The 15,342-nt window shown below is 47.5% G+C and overlaps 4 protein-coding genes across 4 annotated transcripts; 2 read left to right on the plus strand and 2 right to left on the minus strand.

Annotated features, from left to right (window-relative positions):
- Positions 1–905: 905 nt before the first annotated feature.
- On the minus strand, positions 906–1,405 carry STEHIDRAFT_114238 (DUF1768-domain-containing protein; the record flags this gene model as incomplete). Its single annotated transcript, XM_007308379.1, has 4 exons — positions 906–1,004; positions 1,067–1,153; positions 1,228–1,265; positions 1,318–1,405. The coding sequence occupies 4 exons, from the start codon at positions 1,403–1,405 to the stop codon at positions 906–908; spliced, it is 312 nt and encodes a 103-aa protein (XP_007308441.1).
- A 4,450-nt stretch (positions 1,406–5,855) lies between these two features.
- On the minus strand, positions 5,856–6,617 carry STEHIDRAFT_64991 (uncharacterized protein; the record flags this gene model as incomplete). Its single annotated transcript, XM_007308282.1, has 3 exons — positions 5,856–6,116; positions 6,180–6,320; positions 6,447–6,617. 3 exons carry the CDS (start codon positions 6,615–6,617, stop codon positions 5,856–5,858), a joined length of 573 nt encoding a protein of 190 aa, XP_007308344.1.
- Positions 6,618–8,654: 2,037 nt separating this feature from the next.
- Positions 8,655–10,171, plus strand: STEHIDRAFT_160848 (MFS general substrate transporter; the record flags this gene model as incomplete). The annotated part of the gene is made up of 8 exons (XM_007308380.1): positions 8,655–8,770; positions 8,832–9,050; positions 9,105–9,271; positions 9,337–9,562; positions 9,618–9,652; positions 9,709–9,770; positions 9,841–10,033; positions 10,110–10,171. 8 exons carry the CDS (start codon positions 8,655–8,657, stop codon positions 10,169–10,171), a joined length of 1,080 nt encoding a protein of 359 aa, XP_007308442.1.
- Positions 10,172–11,161: 990 nt separating this feature from the next.
- STEHIDRAFT_160849 (cytochrome P450) lies at positions 11,162–13,615 on the plus strand (the record flags this gene model as incomplete). Its single annotated transcript, XM_007308381.1, has 14 exons — positions 11,162–11,351; positions 11,417–11,458; positions 11,527–11,608; positions 11,664–11,736; positions 11,885–12,009; positions 12,070–12,142; positions 12,214–12,290; positions 12,347–12,374; positions 12,425–12,448; positions 12,505–12,720; positions 12,785–12,812; positions 12,872–13,115; positions 13,181–13,348; positions 13,432–13,615. 14 exons carry the CDS (start codon positions 11,162–11,164, stop codon positions 13,613–13,615), a joined length of 1,554 nt encoding a protein of 517 aa, XP_007308443.1.
- Between the last annotated feature and the right edge of the window lie 1,727 nt (positions 13,616–15,342).

Below are 15,342 nucleotides of genomic sequence, written 5' to 3' on the forward strand. Positions count from 1 at the left end.
CAACGATACACTTCACTGCGGCCTGTTTAAAAGCATTTGGAATCTGCAAATGGCCATGAAGCTGGTGAGACCTGATTTTTTACGACGACGATGTGCAATAATCAATCTGTCAGTGTCTGTCGTCAAAGCTTTCGCCAACTTATACAAGATCGGATGCTCACTTCTCTTCTGCTCATGTCTGAGAATCTGTATAGCGAATGCGATACGAAATGTCGCCCGATACATACACTAATGAGGGAGTTTCCACGATTGACATCAAAGGGTAAGGTGCTCATTATACTGAAGACGAAGCGTAAGAACACACCTCGCCCAGATCGCCCAACCGGATATATTCGGAGTTGCCGACCACCTGGACCTTATCCTCACTGACGGCTTCTCGTAACTGTGGAATGTCTAGCATCCTGCAACTTCTTTTGCCACGACCGTTGTTTTGCTATGCAACTCATTCGACCACATATATCTTGAGGTTTCCCTCTACATACACTTCTTTGTAGCAAAAGAGCAAATTCGAACTGACGAGATGAGGACGTGGCATTGAGATAGTGGGCTATCGTGATGATAGCTCACGCTGAATTTCAGGCCATGATTTTATGCGGTGCAGCATCTGTACGAGAATTGCGCCCTCAATTATTGTTCGGGCTTCAGGCTCATGAGTTCATAGATTCTCCTGGGTTCTGAAGCAGTGGCGTATTTTCCACCCAAGCATTACGAGTGATAGGAACGGGAACTAATCAAAACAAGTGAGCACATACCACGCCATAGTATGTGGCGCTCTTTGAACGTTCGCTATGATTCCCCAGCAAAAGCACCGACAAGGAGCATCCGAGATTCAGAGATACAGCATACCGATACATATTCAGTCCGACTCATCTCAAATATAACCTATACCATGGCTATGGTTATTACTACCCCGCAAGCCTCGCTCTGAGACGCATCAGAGCCTTCCCCAGCTCGTTCCTTCCTCTCATATTCGGCCCATATCCCCAGAAGGCGTCCCTCGAGCACTATATATCATACGGCTTTACAGTGAGTAGAGACAAACAAAAGAAAATGGGAATACACTCACGAATACGAGCGTAGCGTGCCCAGTCGCACGAAGATCATGTCGCAAGGACTGATGCTGACCGAACTTGAGAGCAAGAACCTTGTCCATCTACGTAGTAATGAATTCACGGAAGAAGTCTTAATTATCGACGCATACTTATAATGCTGGGTAGATTTACGCACAATGACAATCTGGACTTCGTGCCAATCCCTTCTGATGTCTAGATAACGAGTTAGAGCTAACGGAAAGGTGCATGCTGGATTCCCACGTACAACTCCTGTTATCGTTCACTATATTATAAACTTCCCCCGAATCTTTCGTTCTTCTGATACGTTTGACAATGCCTAGGCGATGGTCCATGAACTACGGCAACATCGTTCAGCACGCGATAGAGTAGCATGGATTCAAGTAGGTATACCTTGAATGCCTGGAATAGGTGCTCGCTCGTTCAATACGTATTTCCTTTATATTCAACCTGAAAACCCGAACGGTTCGTGAAACCAAAGTACGGGCTTCCCTCGCTATAGAAGTATATGGAATTCGGAAGTCTCGAGTGGGGAACATGCTGGGCCTGATAATGGGCCCGGTATGCATCACAGCCTATAAGACGGTTTAAAAAACGCGAATATGTGTCAAGAGTGTTTTCTATGGAGGAAGCTGGAAACATCAATAAAGACCTACGCTGATGTGTATAGTTCTTTTTATCGGCGAACCTAGGCCACGCCGCGCATTGCTGCAGTTATGATGATGTCTCAGTGTGACTGCCGCATAATACGAAAGTGAGCAATAACAATTACCTCACAGATTCCTCGATCAGGCTCCCAGGTCGTATGTTGACGAGCAATGGTTGGTGAATCCAGAAATGCTACATGTTTTTGGTTGGGATTCCTTGGGCTTGGTGGCATAGGGGAACGAGCGAGTGACCTTGAGCGGTTTTCTCCGCCCCGTTTGAGGTGGGCAGTGATGTTTTTGCATACCCCGCAAACTAAACAAAACAGATGAGGAGTAGCTCCGATACAATGCATATCTTCTCACATTCGTGTCTGAAACCATTGGTGTCAACGTATCTTGGTACTATTCTACATTTCTGTAAATTCGCCACATCAGAGTACGACAGAAGACAGGATGTTAGTAGGGAGGAAGCGTACGAAACAGAGATCAGACGCCAAATCGGGTACTGTTGTTGGGACGTTATTGAAACGCTCTGGGATTGCGGACAGCACATTCGCTCGCTGCATGCAGTGTTGGCTGCAATCTTTCCCATGTGTGAGTCGGACAACAGAACAGGACGTGCAATCTGGTCATCAAAACTCACAGTTGTTTATCCATGAATTCAATGGGATGATATATTGCAAGGGCTTTCTGCAGTACTGCAAGAGAGGGCTGATATTTTGTTTCGATGTGTCCGAATGTGCGAGAAACTCACCTTGCAAGTGTTGGCCGTCGCGACTGTTCGCAGGACTGAGGCTGGTGGCTTGCTGTGTATAGTAGGTTTGTTGTATGGAACAGCTTGTCGTTTACATGCCTCGCTACAGTCTGAGCATCGCTCGAGACAAAAGAAGAGCTGATTCAGTGGGAAAGCGTACACCATCGCCGCAGAAAGATACAGTTTCTCTCACAAATATTCCAGAGGTTCATTTGCTGGCCGATGCTCTGTGTCAGTTGTCCACAATTCTATCGTTGCCATGTCGCAAAAGCGGCACCCCCCGTTATTACGCGTTATAATGCCTAGAACGGCCGGAACGGCTGACGACGCGTTATCACCGTGCTAGCAATAAAGGTTTTTGTGATAACGGTCGGGCCGAGCGTTATAACGCCCTCAGTCTGCCCCGCATTATTTGTCATCACGGCGCGCCGATTGGGCAGGCGCCTGCAGGCCTGCGGTCCAGCATGTGCCGGTGTGGCACTGGCCTCTGTGCGTGCAGACTCAGGATATTTATCGGTGCTTGTACCTGGGTCAAACCTCGACAACAGGCGACACATACCAGGTAAAATCGTCACTTTCGTAGGTTGTGGCCATAGAACGACGTTCCAGCTGCCCATCTGAACGAGTTTGAGGGTATTTTAGAGTCGAGAGGCTCAACGCGCGCGTTGCCACTCGCCGGTATATAGACCCGATTCGGGTTTTCTGACATAACGCCCGTTATAACGGACAGCGAAAGTGTTATGATTCGCGTTGTTATCTTATCATGGATCGCTTCACCGAACCGAGCGTTTCAACGGACCGGGATCGTCCAAATCCCGTTATAACGCACGTTATTACGGTCCGAAACAGGCCCGAATCAGGTTGAGCGTTAGAACGCCGGTGCCCATTTTGCGACACACCCTGGTAAGCACTAGAGAATATGTATATTGTTACCCGCACTCACATAACAAAGACGTCGAGTATCGGGAAGGTACTGTGCCGGCATAACGGAATAGTTTGAGGGCAACGGTGTCCCCGACCTGATGTTGGGGCAAGGAACACGAGTTGTGAATACAGGGTTGAGAGTTGGAATAGAATACTGCGAATATTAATTTTCATGCTAGGTCCATAATCCAGCCATTTATACCACCTGTCCGCTCAACCCGCCGTACTGCCAGTAAGAGGCGCGGGTACAGACATATTTCCCGTGCTTTCGTCGCTTCAGAATCTGTGCAAGACCGTTATGGTAGCTCAGTACCTAGTTAACCAATTTTGTCTTGCCGTGAGTCTCTTACGTGCTGTAAGATGGTTGTACGACAATGCGGGTATGATGCTGAGAGAACATGTAGATGTAGCCACCGGTCGAGGAGCGGAGTGTGAACTATATCGGCGCCGCCAAAAGGGACAAGCAGTTCTCCGCCAGGTACACCAGCTATCCTCAGAGTCTGCAACGCCTAGTTTTTCTCCGCGCACACGGTCTATAGCGGATTCCAAGATCCAATTCCCAGATTCAATCTTGCACCCAAATTTCACCAGCCACCGAACTCAAAGATCGGTGTCCTCTAGTGTTTCGTTGCCTGATTTCAGGTTCTAGTACCTATACGGTAGGTAACCGTGTTTGTATCCCTTATGAGTTATAGGGTTAGACTTGTATACGTCAGTCGTTCGGATGACTGTCGTTTCTACGGCCCGCTTCCAGTGTCAGTCAACGAGTCTAAGTAAGTATAGTGAAACGGGTAACTTTCTGCAGCAAAAGAGACCGTCTATTAGACGTGAAACCGGCCTGGATTCCTCAGAGATTAAGAATCAGGGTTAGTAGCTATCACCTAACTGATGACATCAAACGCGAATGTGGGTAAGTACCGAGTAGACTATCATACAGTAGATCACCTGATCACATGGAAGGCGTTTCCAACACCACATTGGCTTCATCGAGGCTGCAATATTTGCTGCCACATCTATCAAACTCAGACACGGTTTGACCTGTGCCTATGCAGCAATTGCCTAGCGAGAAGACCTTTTGGTAGAGGCCAGGAACAACTCTTTCCATTGTTCGAATGAATAATATGGTAACAGTCCAATGCTTGACCTTGCCTGTGTAAGTGGAGTTATGTGTACGTGAAAGTTTCAAGCGCCAATCCGTCGGGAGACGTAGCCAAACTACATCGGGTGTATTCGAAGCTATTTATTAGTAAGTGGTCAGTTTGTTTGTTTATCAAAATCCTCAGAATTTGTATAACAATGCATCTCGATGTCTTCGTGTCCCTGAGATTCAAAGACATCCAAGCGAAAACAGAAGAGCTCTTGTTGAGTATTTTGGGATTGTTCTGGGGCAACATGAAGTACGAGGAGCACTTACGCATGCACCATGTGCGTCGCTTATTGTAAGAACATCGACGTGAACTTCAACGCCCTTAGTGGATAATAGCGAAGGGGATCAATGATATGATGGAAGGTGATTGACAATGATGCGTACCGTGTCTCCGTGAGGGTAGAGGCCAGGAATGACCTCATTTGCAAGATCGGATACTGCTATCGCTGAGCGCAAGCCAGCGCGTCCATTAAGGCTACAAGTGGGCCAGTCAGAAGTCAGCCTTCATAGTCCAGGAATACTGTATACGACAAGATCAAAGTCTACTTTGCAAAGAGTGAATTAGAATATACTGGTACATACCAACCGTCAGTAGCCTGCGACGCAGATAAGCCAATATTACTCACATCGTGGGGTAATGACCATGAAGAACACCCAGAAAGCTTAGTCTTGTCGAATTTGACGGGCCTTTGCGGAGCGACCCCCGAAGTCCCGAAAAGGAAGGCATTTGAGTGGAGAATATTTGAAAGAGGCAGCATATCTCCCTCAAACTCCTTCCTTATCGAGCCTTCGGGGGTCGCTCCGCCAAGGCCCGTCAAATTGGAACAGACCTTATAACAGTGATCGATTGTCATCACTATAAAGGTCTGTGAAGGAGACTACAGAAAGCTGTGGAAGTAGCGAGTGTATAAGTGGCATATTTATCAAGCTAGTTAAGAGAAATCATACTTGATTTTGGAAGGGCGAGAAGCTACACAGTAAGGAGAAGCCATCAGTTGTTGTGTTGTTGCAATATATGCAATAGATATTCACCGTGATGAGCGTGAGGAGGACCGAAAGTCTACGACGATCATGCCGCATGACTTTTGTGGTGAGATGTATTTCATAATTATGGACAGGGAACAACGTACGAAGTGATTATTCCGGTTTCTAGAGAAGAGAAAAAATGATATGAGAAAGGTAGGGTGAAAGAATACTATATGTCGTACCAATTGTCCCAATAATCAACTTGTCAATGAGGTTGCGGGTCCTAGTTACATAGTGGTTCTTGTTGGATCCTAATGTTTTTACCAAGTCAATGGCAGGGAAGCTGCTCACGCAGAAAACTTTGGCCGTTCCCAATATAGATAGAAACACAACCATCCCGCATTCCAGATATCCACCGAAGCACCCATCACAAGGTTACACACCATAAGCCACTGGTATTTCTTCTCAAACAGGTCGATACGGCCAACTCGAATAGCCAGTATACTGAGGGCCAGACCAGTTGTGAGACGAAATAGTGAACCAACCCAAGAAAAGATGGTAAGCGCCCAGCTGTGGGACATATTGCGTATTTTGTAAGCCAAGAAACTCTACGGGTGAAAATTGACCGAACTTCAGATATAGTCCGACATTGCAAGGTGATTCGAAATCACCTGAACAGGACAGTTCACTAGCATGGCAAGAAATACCGAAAAACTGATGGACCAAGTAGCTTCCAATATAGCTTCGGGATTCCCGAAACGATTCACCGTAGTTGTATAGAGAGAGATGATGATGAAAACCATGTGAGTAGTCTCAACGATACTGTAGCCAGTGATTCGTTGAGCCGGTAGCAGCAAGAATTATATGAGAAGGAAAACAAACGCACATAACAAAACATTGCTTCATTGATCCAAAAAAAGTTTTGGTTGAGATTTGACTGATAATATGAGAGATGCACGGACCAGGAGGTGGATGTACAGTTTGTCCTTGAATCCATGTTGGTGATAGTTGTAGCTTTGCACGCACATGACTCCATATATCATCGCAGAGAGTATAACACCGAGTTCTATGCACCCCAGTGTCTCGGGAATACTGATCTGCGTCTCCATGGCTAGCGGGAACAGGGTTTTCTCATGAGTGGGATCGAGACACGGATGTATAGCAGATGCAGTACCTATATAACAGGCGACTCAGACGCTCACCATTGAATGATGCTCCAATCATCACGATAGTTCAAACATGGTACCCTGGGAGTTTGATTTTCTGATGCTTCCCATACTAATCGAGTTTGCTATGCTGGATCTGCCAGAGATAGGTAGGATAAAACGTAGGCCAGGTACGCTAGGGTATGCTACTGTTATTCCCGAAGACGACAGCTTCAATTTCAGTATCAATCCCAGGTCTCGCCGGGAGAGTCGTGATGGAGAGCTCAGACGTGATCTATGATGCAACGATATCATGATCTGCATTCCCATGCATCAAAGTAGAAGTGTTCCTCGAAGCCGGTCTTCGCCCATAGATCGGCTGATAACGTCCCGCTTTCCATGACGGGGCGTGTCATCTCGCTATGCTCGAACGGGAGGATCATTCTGGAACATTGAACTCCATCATTGGAGGAGAAGATGATTGTTATGAAGTATTACTCTAGTGAATAGATGTTATCTGCAGCCTGAAAAGTGGACTTTTGAGTTGCAAGGCGACGCAAGCGAACTGTAAAAGTGAGAATTTTAACTAAAATTTCAGTTCGAAGGCGAAAGTGGAGGCCAGCCGTGATTGGCTGATCGACTCCATTTGGCCTGCGTCTGGCACTTACCGAGGGTTCGAAGCGAACTATGAAATAAACATTGAAGTAGACGAGCTCTCAAGTAGCCAATTTGAAGCTCATAGAACCTCTCGGTTTTCAGGCTGCAGAAAACATCTAATGTTAGGGGAGATTGGAGCTGCGGTGTAAGACTGGAAGCTCAGTGGTATACTCAGCACCACCGCATTATTCAGGCTCGCATGCAAACATAGTGCTAATACGATTCTCGGCGGGATGATGCACGGGAATGGTGTCAAATTAAATCCATGCGATCTCGATCCCAAAATAGATCGACACGCAAATACATCATACGATAGCAGGAACGAAGAAAGGGAAGACGAAGGTATGGGGCATCTTTTTAACATTTTCTTGACGAACTTTTTGAACGTTCACCTGTGTCCACCTCGTCATCGGCGGTGACTGTTGATGTGGATGGCGAAAAGGCGAGACATATCATCTGGGTGCCCTCATTACTAAGGGGAAGAACTTCTTCTAGCAATGGGGCCTAACTGAAGTCGGGAAATAAAGGTGAAAGGGTGCCTCCCTATCTCCGACTGTAGATCTTATCAATATATGAAACGATTTGTGAAATCATTGTCCCACTGCAGAACAGTCACGTTTGACAGCATATGAATGATGACCATGCAGTTTGCCAAGGTAGGCAACTAAATCAGGCCACTTTTTAGCGTCAACATCTCTCACTCATGCCACCATTCAATTACCATTAGACCGTGTCCACGCGAATATTTTCTGCATTAAATTGCGAGCAAATTCCGATCCCGCTTTCTGTTTTTAACGTACGTCCTCAAGCTGCACAGCTGAACTTTCAGAGTACTAACGAGGATCGAGAACGCGAAATACAGAGACTCGTGGTCTTTCCGACTTGCTTATGTGACAGTGTGAGAGGCTCGATGTTCTCGTTTTTGCGACATACTGAGCATACTAGCTATCACTTTCTCACGTGCTCTCTCTCGTACATTATTCGACCAGCATAGCCTGGCAATTTGGTCTTAAGCTTCGTTTCAAGGCTGTCGAATCGACCTGGCCAGTTCCTGGTGTTCTTCCATCTGTGCAGTGTAAGTAGTCTTCTAATATACGGGTTGGAGGTCCATATTACAATGTCATCATGGCCGTCTACATGTTTCAGCACTGTACACAATAGCGTGGTGGTAAGAGGTAAACCCGTGCCACACGGCGGCATACTCGTACCCGAACGGGTACAGGGTGTCTTCCCAGTTCGGGGGGACATTCGTCTTTGGCACTTGCTCGCACCCGTTGTCGGACCCATGCAGGGTCATAAAGACTTTAAGACAGTGCATTAAATAACTTTTAATTGGGATCTCTCATGGAGAGCTTTGACTATGCAGACGTCGGGTCCTCTAGCACCGTAGCACTTCCACGCCAACAATCTAAACTCGGAGTAGATGGTGGTGTCAGAGCCTGGCGTACCACGGCTGGCGGGTGCGTCCCTCCAAGGTCTCGGGTGTTCACATTTTTTCATAGACGGAGGCTTTTTTTGAAGATGGCTCGTATTGCTCGCGACATTTGGGTACTCCAACTCATTCGGGGTCTACCAAGACTTCTACACACGAAATGGAGATGCTTCTTCGTCTCGCATTAGTTGGATTGGCTCAGTTCAAATATTCTTCCTCATCGCCACCGGGATAGTCTCTGGAAAGCTGCTCGATGCGGGTCATTTCAAGACGACAAATATAGTCGGCACAGTGCTTTATGTATTTTCGTGAGTGTTTCCTGATATAATCCGGTGGACTCTGCTAAGGTTTTCATCACATAGCCTTATGATGGTGTCCATCGCGCATCATGAGAAGTATTATCAGATATTTCTTTCTCAAGGACTTGGTATGGGCATCGGTGCGGGCTTGTTATATTCACCAGCCGTTGCAGTTCAAGCCCATCACTGGCGCAAACATCGTTCTCTAGCCATAGGTATAGCCTTTAGCGGTGGGTAACGATCAAATCCGTGCGCAATGCTGGAAAATTTGATGTTTTGTTTGGAATTTATTTAGGTGCTGCTCTTGGCGGTGTTATATTTCCTATCATGCTCAATAGACTATTCCATGGGTCTGTTGGGTTTCGTTGGGGTGTACGAGCATCGGGATTCCTTGTTCTCGCCTTGCTCATCCCCGGGATATTTCTTATGACCACAAATCCATTGATGGATGGGACAAACAAGCCGAAACCAGAAATGATAGGAATATTGACGGATGTACCCTATCTTGCTGCATGCATTGGGTATGTAACCCGAGTTCGCTTCAATCAGCTTGTATGTTATTAATGCGGTTCAAAGAGGGCTGTTCAACCTCTTAGGAATCTTCTTTCCGCGTACAGATCCATTATATAATGACCTCAAACAACAGACTGATAACCGGTCGGCATAGTCTTCTATCTCCAAATATTCTCGATTCTCCATGGCGTCGATCCTAATACTGCGTTCTACACCGTAAGTGATTTGCGACTGGCTTGATCTGGATTCAATCCGGAAGACCCGATTGATACCAAGTATTTTGCAGATAGCTATCCTCAACGCCTCTTCCGTTGTCGGGCGAATTATTACAGGCTTCGCAGCAGACAAAATCGGACCAATGAACGCTATCATTCCTGTCTCTCTCGTAAATGGAGTTCTTCTCATCGCTCTCCTCGGAATCACGAACACGGGGACCATCATCATATTTTCAATCATTTTTGGCATCACGTCCGGTTCTTGTGAGTTTCTCCTGCTTATTTCAATCAATCGTCCTTCATTGTGTTTTCACACTAATGGTTTTACGCGGCACCACAGTTATGGCCCTTTGCGGCCCTGTCGTCGGTAGTTTTGCACGCGACGAAAGCGAGATTGGGTAGGGACCTCTCCTCCCCCACCGCACGCACCATATTTTGTGCCGAACGTGTTCTGACAGATATCTTCCCATCTTCCACTTCATTTATTATGCTCAATTTTCAACGCGAATAGCGTACGCGTCGGTTTAGGTTTCGCTATCGCCTCGATCGGATGCTTATTCGGAGCTCCCATCGCAGGCACTGTGCTTGGACCTGGGTTCCTCTGGCCGAAAGCAATTATTTTCAGTGCGGTGAGTAGCAGTACATCTCCTCAATTTGTCCCGCCATCGCTCTCGTTGCTTTGAAAAAGCATGCATAAATTATGAGAGGTGCGACGTTGATATTTATCTTTGCGATGTGACAGGTCTTCACGTTCGCGGGCGCTGTTACTATGACTGTCTCGCGGCAGATGGTAGTGTGCCGGAAAGGATCCCAGTTTGTCTGAGTGATTTCTTAATTCGATTGAGCCGTATGACTTTACCGATGAATATGGTCTGCATGACCTCTTGACCATTACTTATGTGGACAATTCATTACTATATTCCGTACCTACGCGAGGTACTTCGTAGTCCTGTCTATATCGACGCTTGCGCGTGTTCTAAATCTAGTTCGCTTATCGCTTCTTCACAGGACCACATGCAGATAGACCAAACTATTCATAAAAAAACTTGTAGTCAGGACGTCCCTACACTGTGTTTTCATGAGCAGCATGTTCATTCGTGCCACACGCCACTCCGCTACTGGAGCCACCGGTCGTTTCCGGCGAGATCGGTAAAAGTCCAACCCCTTTCCATCTTTTGCAACATCACGCATCACATCCATCTCACCCATCCCCTTCCTGCCCGGACGGAGCCAGGTTTTCTCGGGTTACAAGGCGAACGAGTTTCTGAATATGGATCCCTGGTATCTCAACGGTTGGCGCCAAAACGGGTCGGGACTCGGCAAGCGCGTAACACCCTCCAAGCTCCCTGAACTGAAGAACTTCTCTCTAAGCTTCTCTCATACACACTATCTATGTCGGACTACTTGCTTCTCGGAGCCGTTACATTCATCGCGCTGGGCACCAGCTTTCTTCTACGCCCGAAGTACCAACGACCACCTGCGTATATCGGAGATCGTGAGGATGTCACGACGTTGGTACGCACTGCAGCGATCAAGAAGACGGCCATGTGGGAGGTATTTGACGGGCTCGCGAAGAAATATGGTGCGCCTACGCGTAGACATGATCGTTTGGGTATGAATACTGACTGGTATCCCTGACACTATCAGGCGATATCTTTTCATTCGAGCTCGGAGGAAAGCCAATCGTTGGTATGTGCACTGTTCATCTCGACATTGTTGAGGTGCAGTGTGGCACCCTGACCCGGATGTGTGTTCAGTTCTGAACTCTGCTCAGATGGCCACTGATCTTCTCGACAAGCGAGGAGATATCTACTCAAGTCGTCCTCGCCTTATCATGGCGTGCGTGGCCTCCTACTCCTCTTTGCATTCTCGGTTACTGAATGTGAGTCGTTAGACATGAGATTCTCGCTGGGAACCTACGTGGTTTGAGCGCCCCGTATGGTGAATATTGGCGCAAATGGCGGAAGGTACGTGGCGCATCTTTATGTGAGGCGCTCCTATCTCGCAGAGATGCACCACGCGATGGATCCTCGTATCTTCGACTAGATATGGGGCCATTGCCTCGGATCCTGTGATCTGTATGTGCCGTTGTTGACTCTACATTTGTCTGTCTAGATTCAACACACCGGCATGAGCGGACGAGCATCGCTTGCGTACCGCGAACATCAAGCACTGGAGTCAACAATTCTACTTCGTGATCTCGCACTTGATTCGAGTAACTATTCTTCCTTAGTCGAAAGGTAAACATCGCTTCAGTTCTCAATCGATTTGGGCCCATGGATGCGATTCCTGCTTTTCAGGTTTGCAGTATCGGTAGTGACGTCCATCAGCTATGGGAAACGGGCTTCGAGCCTTGAAGAAGAGGCCGTCAGAGTAAACACTGAGATAATCTCGGGTAAGCGCTGTATTACTCTCCGTAACGCATGGCTCATCGCCCCGTTTAGAGTTACAACGGTACAACTTTCATCTTCCTTCGTTCTGGCAACTCTCTGACAGGCTTGTGCCTTCGATCTAGTATAATGTGAGTTTCAGATGTCTTTGACGTTCTCGGTTCTTTCGTATTTATTTGCTGTACAGTGGCTTCGGAAAGCAAATAGTCGACGATGTACGTTCTTGTTTCACAGATCAAGCTCGGTGCTGACCGGATTAAATCAGTGGCCAAGTCTGCTCTGGCTCCCGGTGAGTCTTCCATGCCTAACCCTCGCCATGTGTTCCGCCACTCACATAGACACCAGCGTCGGCTTCAATGGTTCCGTCACGACGCCGACAAGAAATTCGCAGGAGACACATCCTTCTACGTTCAGCTATTGAGGGACGTCCGCAAACGAATGGATGCAGGTACTGCGAAAGAATGCATGTCCTCGCGTAGTCTGGAGGCGCCTAGCGGCAATGTCAGCGAAGTCGAGCTCGCATACTCGGTGGCGGCTCCGTTTGGTGCGGGTGTTGATACGGTTAGTCTATCGTAAGCTTCTCTGTACGAGTCTCCCTTTTCACACAATGTGCATCGTACTACAGACCTCGGGCAGCATAGAATACGCCATCCGTCTGTCTTCCTACCTTTTCCTGCTGTTTATTCATCAACTAATCTTCGCTCTCTTTTAGTTGCGATGATTCTCTACCCAGAAACGGCCCATAGAGTCCAAGTCGAACTCGACGCTGTCGTCGGACGAGGACGATTCCCTGGTTTCGAGGACGAATCTGCTCTTCCATACCTGCGCAGCTTCATTCTGGAACTCTCGCGATGGCGGCCACCTGTTTCACTCGCCGTTCCTCATGCTGTGACGAGGGACGACTTCTTTCGAGGCGGTAGAATCGCGAAGGGGACTACAGTTTACGGAAATATCTAGTGCGCTTTATTTACTTTCACCTTCCCACGCGGTTTGAGGGCTGATGGCGGGTGCGGTGCGGTAGCACCATGATGCAGGACCCTGTCATGTTCCCAGAGCCAGAAGAATTCCAACCTGAACGGTTTCCTAATGATAAGATTGCCTCGGACTTTACGATACCGTTCGGCTTTGGAAGGAGGCAATGTCCCGGGATGCATGTAGCTTCGCAATCGCTTTTCATCGTCATTGCGCGGTAAATCTTATTTCACTCCCTTTCCATGAAAAGAATTTCTGCGCTTTGTTGACTCGCATATATCATGGTGGACGCACCACAAGACTACTCTGGGCGTTCGACGTCGTGTCCCTCTCCACCCCGGACCCACACTCCTATGTGAACCATGGACTGGTAAGAGGTCCAGGCAAGATATCGTTCGAATTGCGTTTCAGGGACAAAGACGCGAGGAGGTTAGTGGAGGCAGAGGCTGCGGAGGCTGAAGAGCGGCTGAAGGAATGGGCCTAGGAATTTACTGGGCGGTCTGATGTTGGCACTTTCCCATGTCAGCTTTTATGATCTGAAGGGCTCGAACGGTTATTTGTGGCGTCTCGACCGTTATTTGTGGCGGCTCGACCGTTATTTGCGGCGGCTCGACCGTTATTTGTAGCAGCTCTTCTGTATGGATATCTTTTCTTGTTTTATTCTATTTGTTCCTTGTTGATTTCCAAACATCATCGGAGTTTTGGCGTCGTGTGTGCTGATCTTATTGACACTGCTTTGTGTTTGATCTTTCCTAGCATAGTCAAGAATCTCCGCATTCCGGATCGCTCGCTTTCAATAGTCCCGACTTCATCCCTCATGGTCAAGTCGGCTCTCAATCACGATGCTTCTCAGTCAGCGTCACTTAAAGTATCTGCGTTGACAGACTCGGGATGTATCAATCCCGCCAGTATTCATGCATCATGCAAGGCGGATATCGCGAAGTACAAAGCCGGTCTGCTTTTGTCGCAAAAGTCGACCAATCCTAATTGGGCCTGATTAGGCCCTATTGGGTTGTTTTAGGTATACTGCGGCAGAGAACCAAATCATGTTCAGTAAGGGGCTGATTGGCATAATTAGGCTCTCACCTAAAGAGACCTAATGTGACCTAAAAACTCATTATTTGACCTTTCTATTTGTTCTGGGTGTCCAGACGTGCGTTGGTCGTCACCGGCATCAGACGCACAAGCCATGCAATTGAATATTGTTTATGAAGATGTACAGTGAGGGTACAAATAACTCGTAGGATAGTGGAGGCCATTCACGCCGGAGAAGTGAGCAATGGTGCAAGATGATCGCGCAGTATTTTCTTCAGTAGTACGAGCCGAGAAAGGGTATGAACACTGACAGTCATCTCAGAATGAGAGAACGGGTTCATGTCTAGCAAAAACGATTTTACGGTCACAAGGAATATTGGGGGAGGGGGGGGGAAAGCATGTGAAGAGAAACAGACCGACGGTGTATAGTGGGATCTATAGGCGAGCACACGGATAACGAGGGGAGGTCAAGGTAGTAAGTTCGATAGCGAGGCGGATAATAGAGACAGTCAGAAGGACGTACCTGAGATGAGAACTCTCACTTCAACTTCGCTGCGACCATTGATCTAATGCACAAGAACTTGAGGAAGTTTACAGCGTCGTGGTTAGGAAGATACGACGAATTCGGCCGTGTTGTATTTGAGAGCCCGTGTACTCGAAGATCATGCGCCCCGTTGTTGAAGATACTAGTATCGAGAAATGGAGGTGTAAGAGACAATGTCGGTCGGCACTGCAGCTCCATGAGTTGACGAATATCGAGCGAGTTGTGGGTGATGGCGGTCAAGAGGAAGATGTGGGCGCCTCCCGTGTGGAGCTTTGGAAAATGTGATGTCATCGTGGTAGACGGCCCGCCACATCGTTCCAGCTACTAGTACTAGTGCCACCCTTCTTGGAGTTGACTTGAGTCGTCACTTCACGAAATCAGTCTTTGAGGTATCGCTCACAACCACCGGGCGGCAGTATTTTGTCTGTGAACGCACATATTATGAGTAAGTAAGTTAGCTACTTAAGTACATGTACAGTATCAGAGCCGAGATAGCCTTCAATAATAAATCCGCGGTCCAGATGTACGTGCATATGTGATGCTTTCCCAATTGCAATATATCGCATCCACTACACTAGTATCATCTGGCAAGTCTGGCATAGTCTCTTAATTCACCCTAATCTGACCTGATA

The sequence above is a fragment of the Stereum hirsutum genome (genome assembly GCF_000264905.1).
Source record: "Stereum hirsutum FP-91666 SS1 unplaced genomic scaffold STEHIscaffold_15, whole genome shotgun sequence".
Taxonomy (NCBI): Eukaryota; Fungi; Basidiomycota; class Agaricomycetes; order Russulales; family Stereaceae; genus Stereum; species Stereum hirsutum.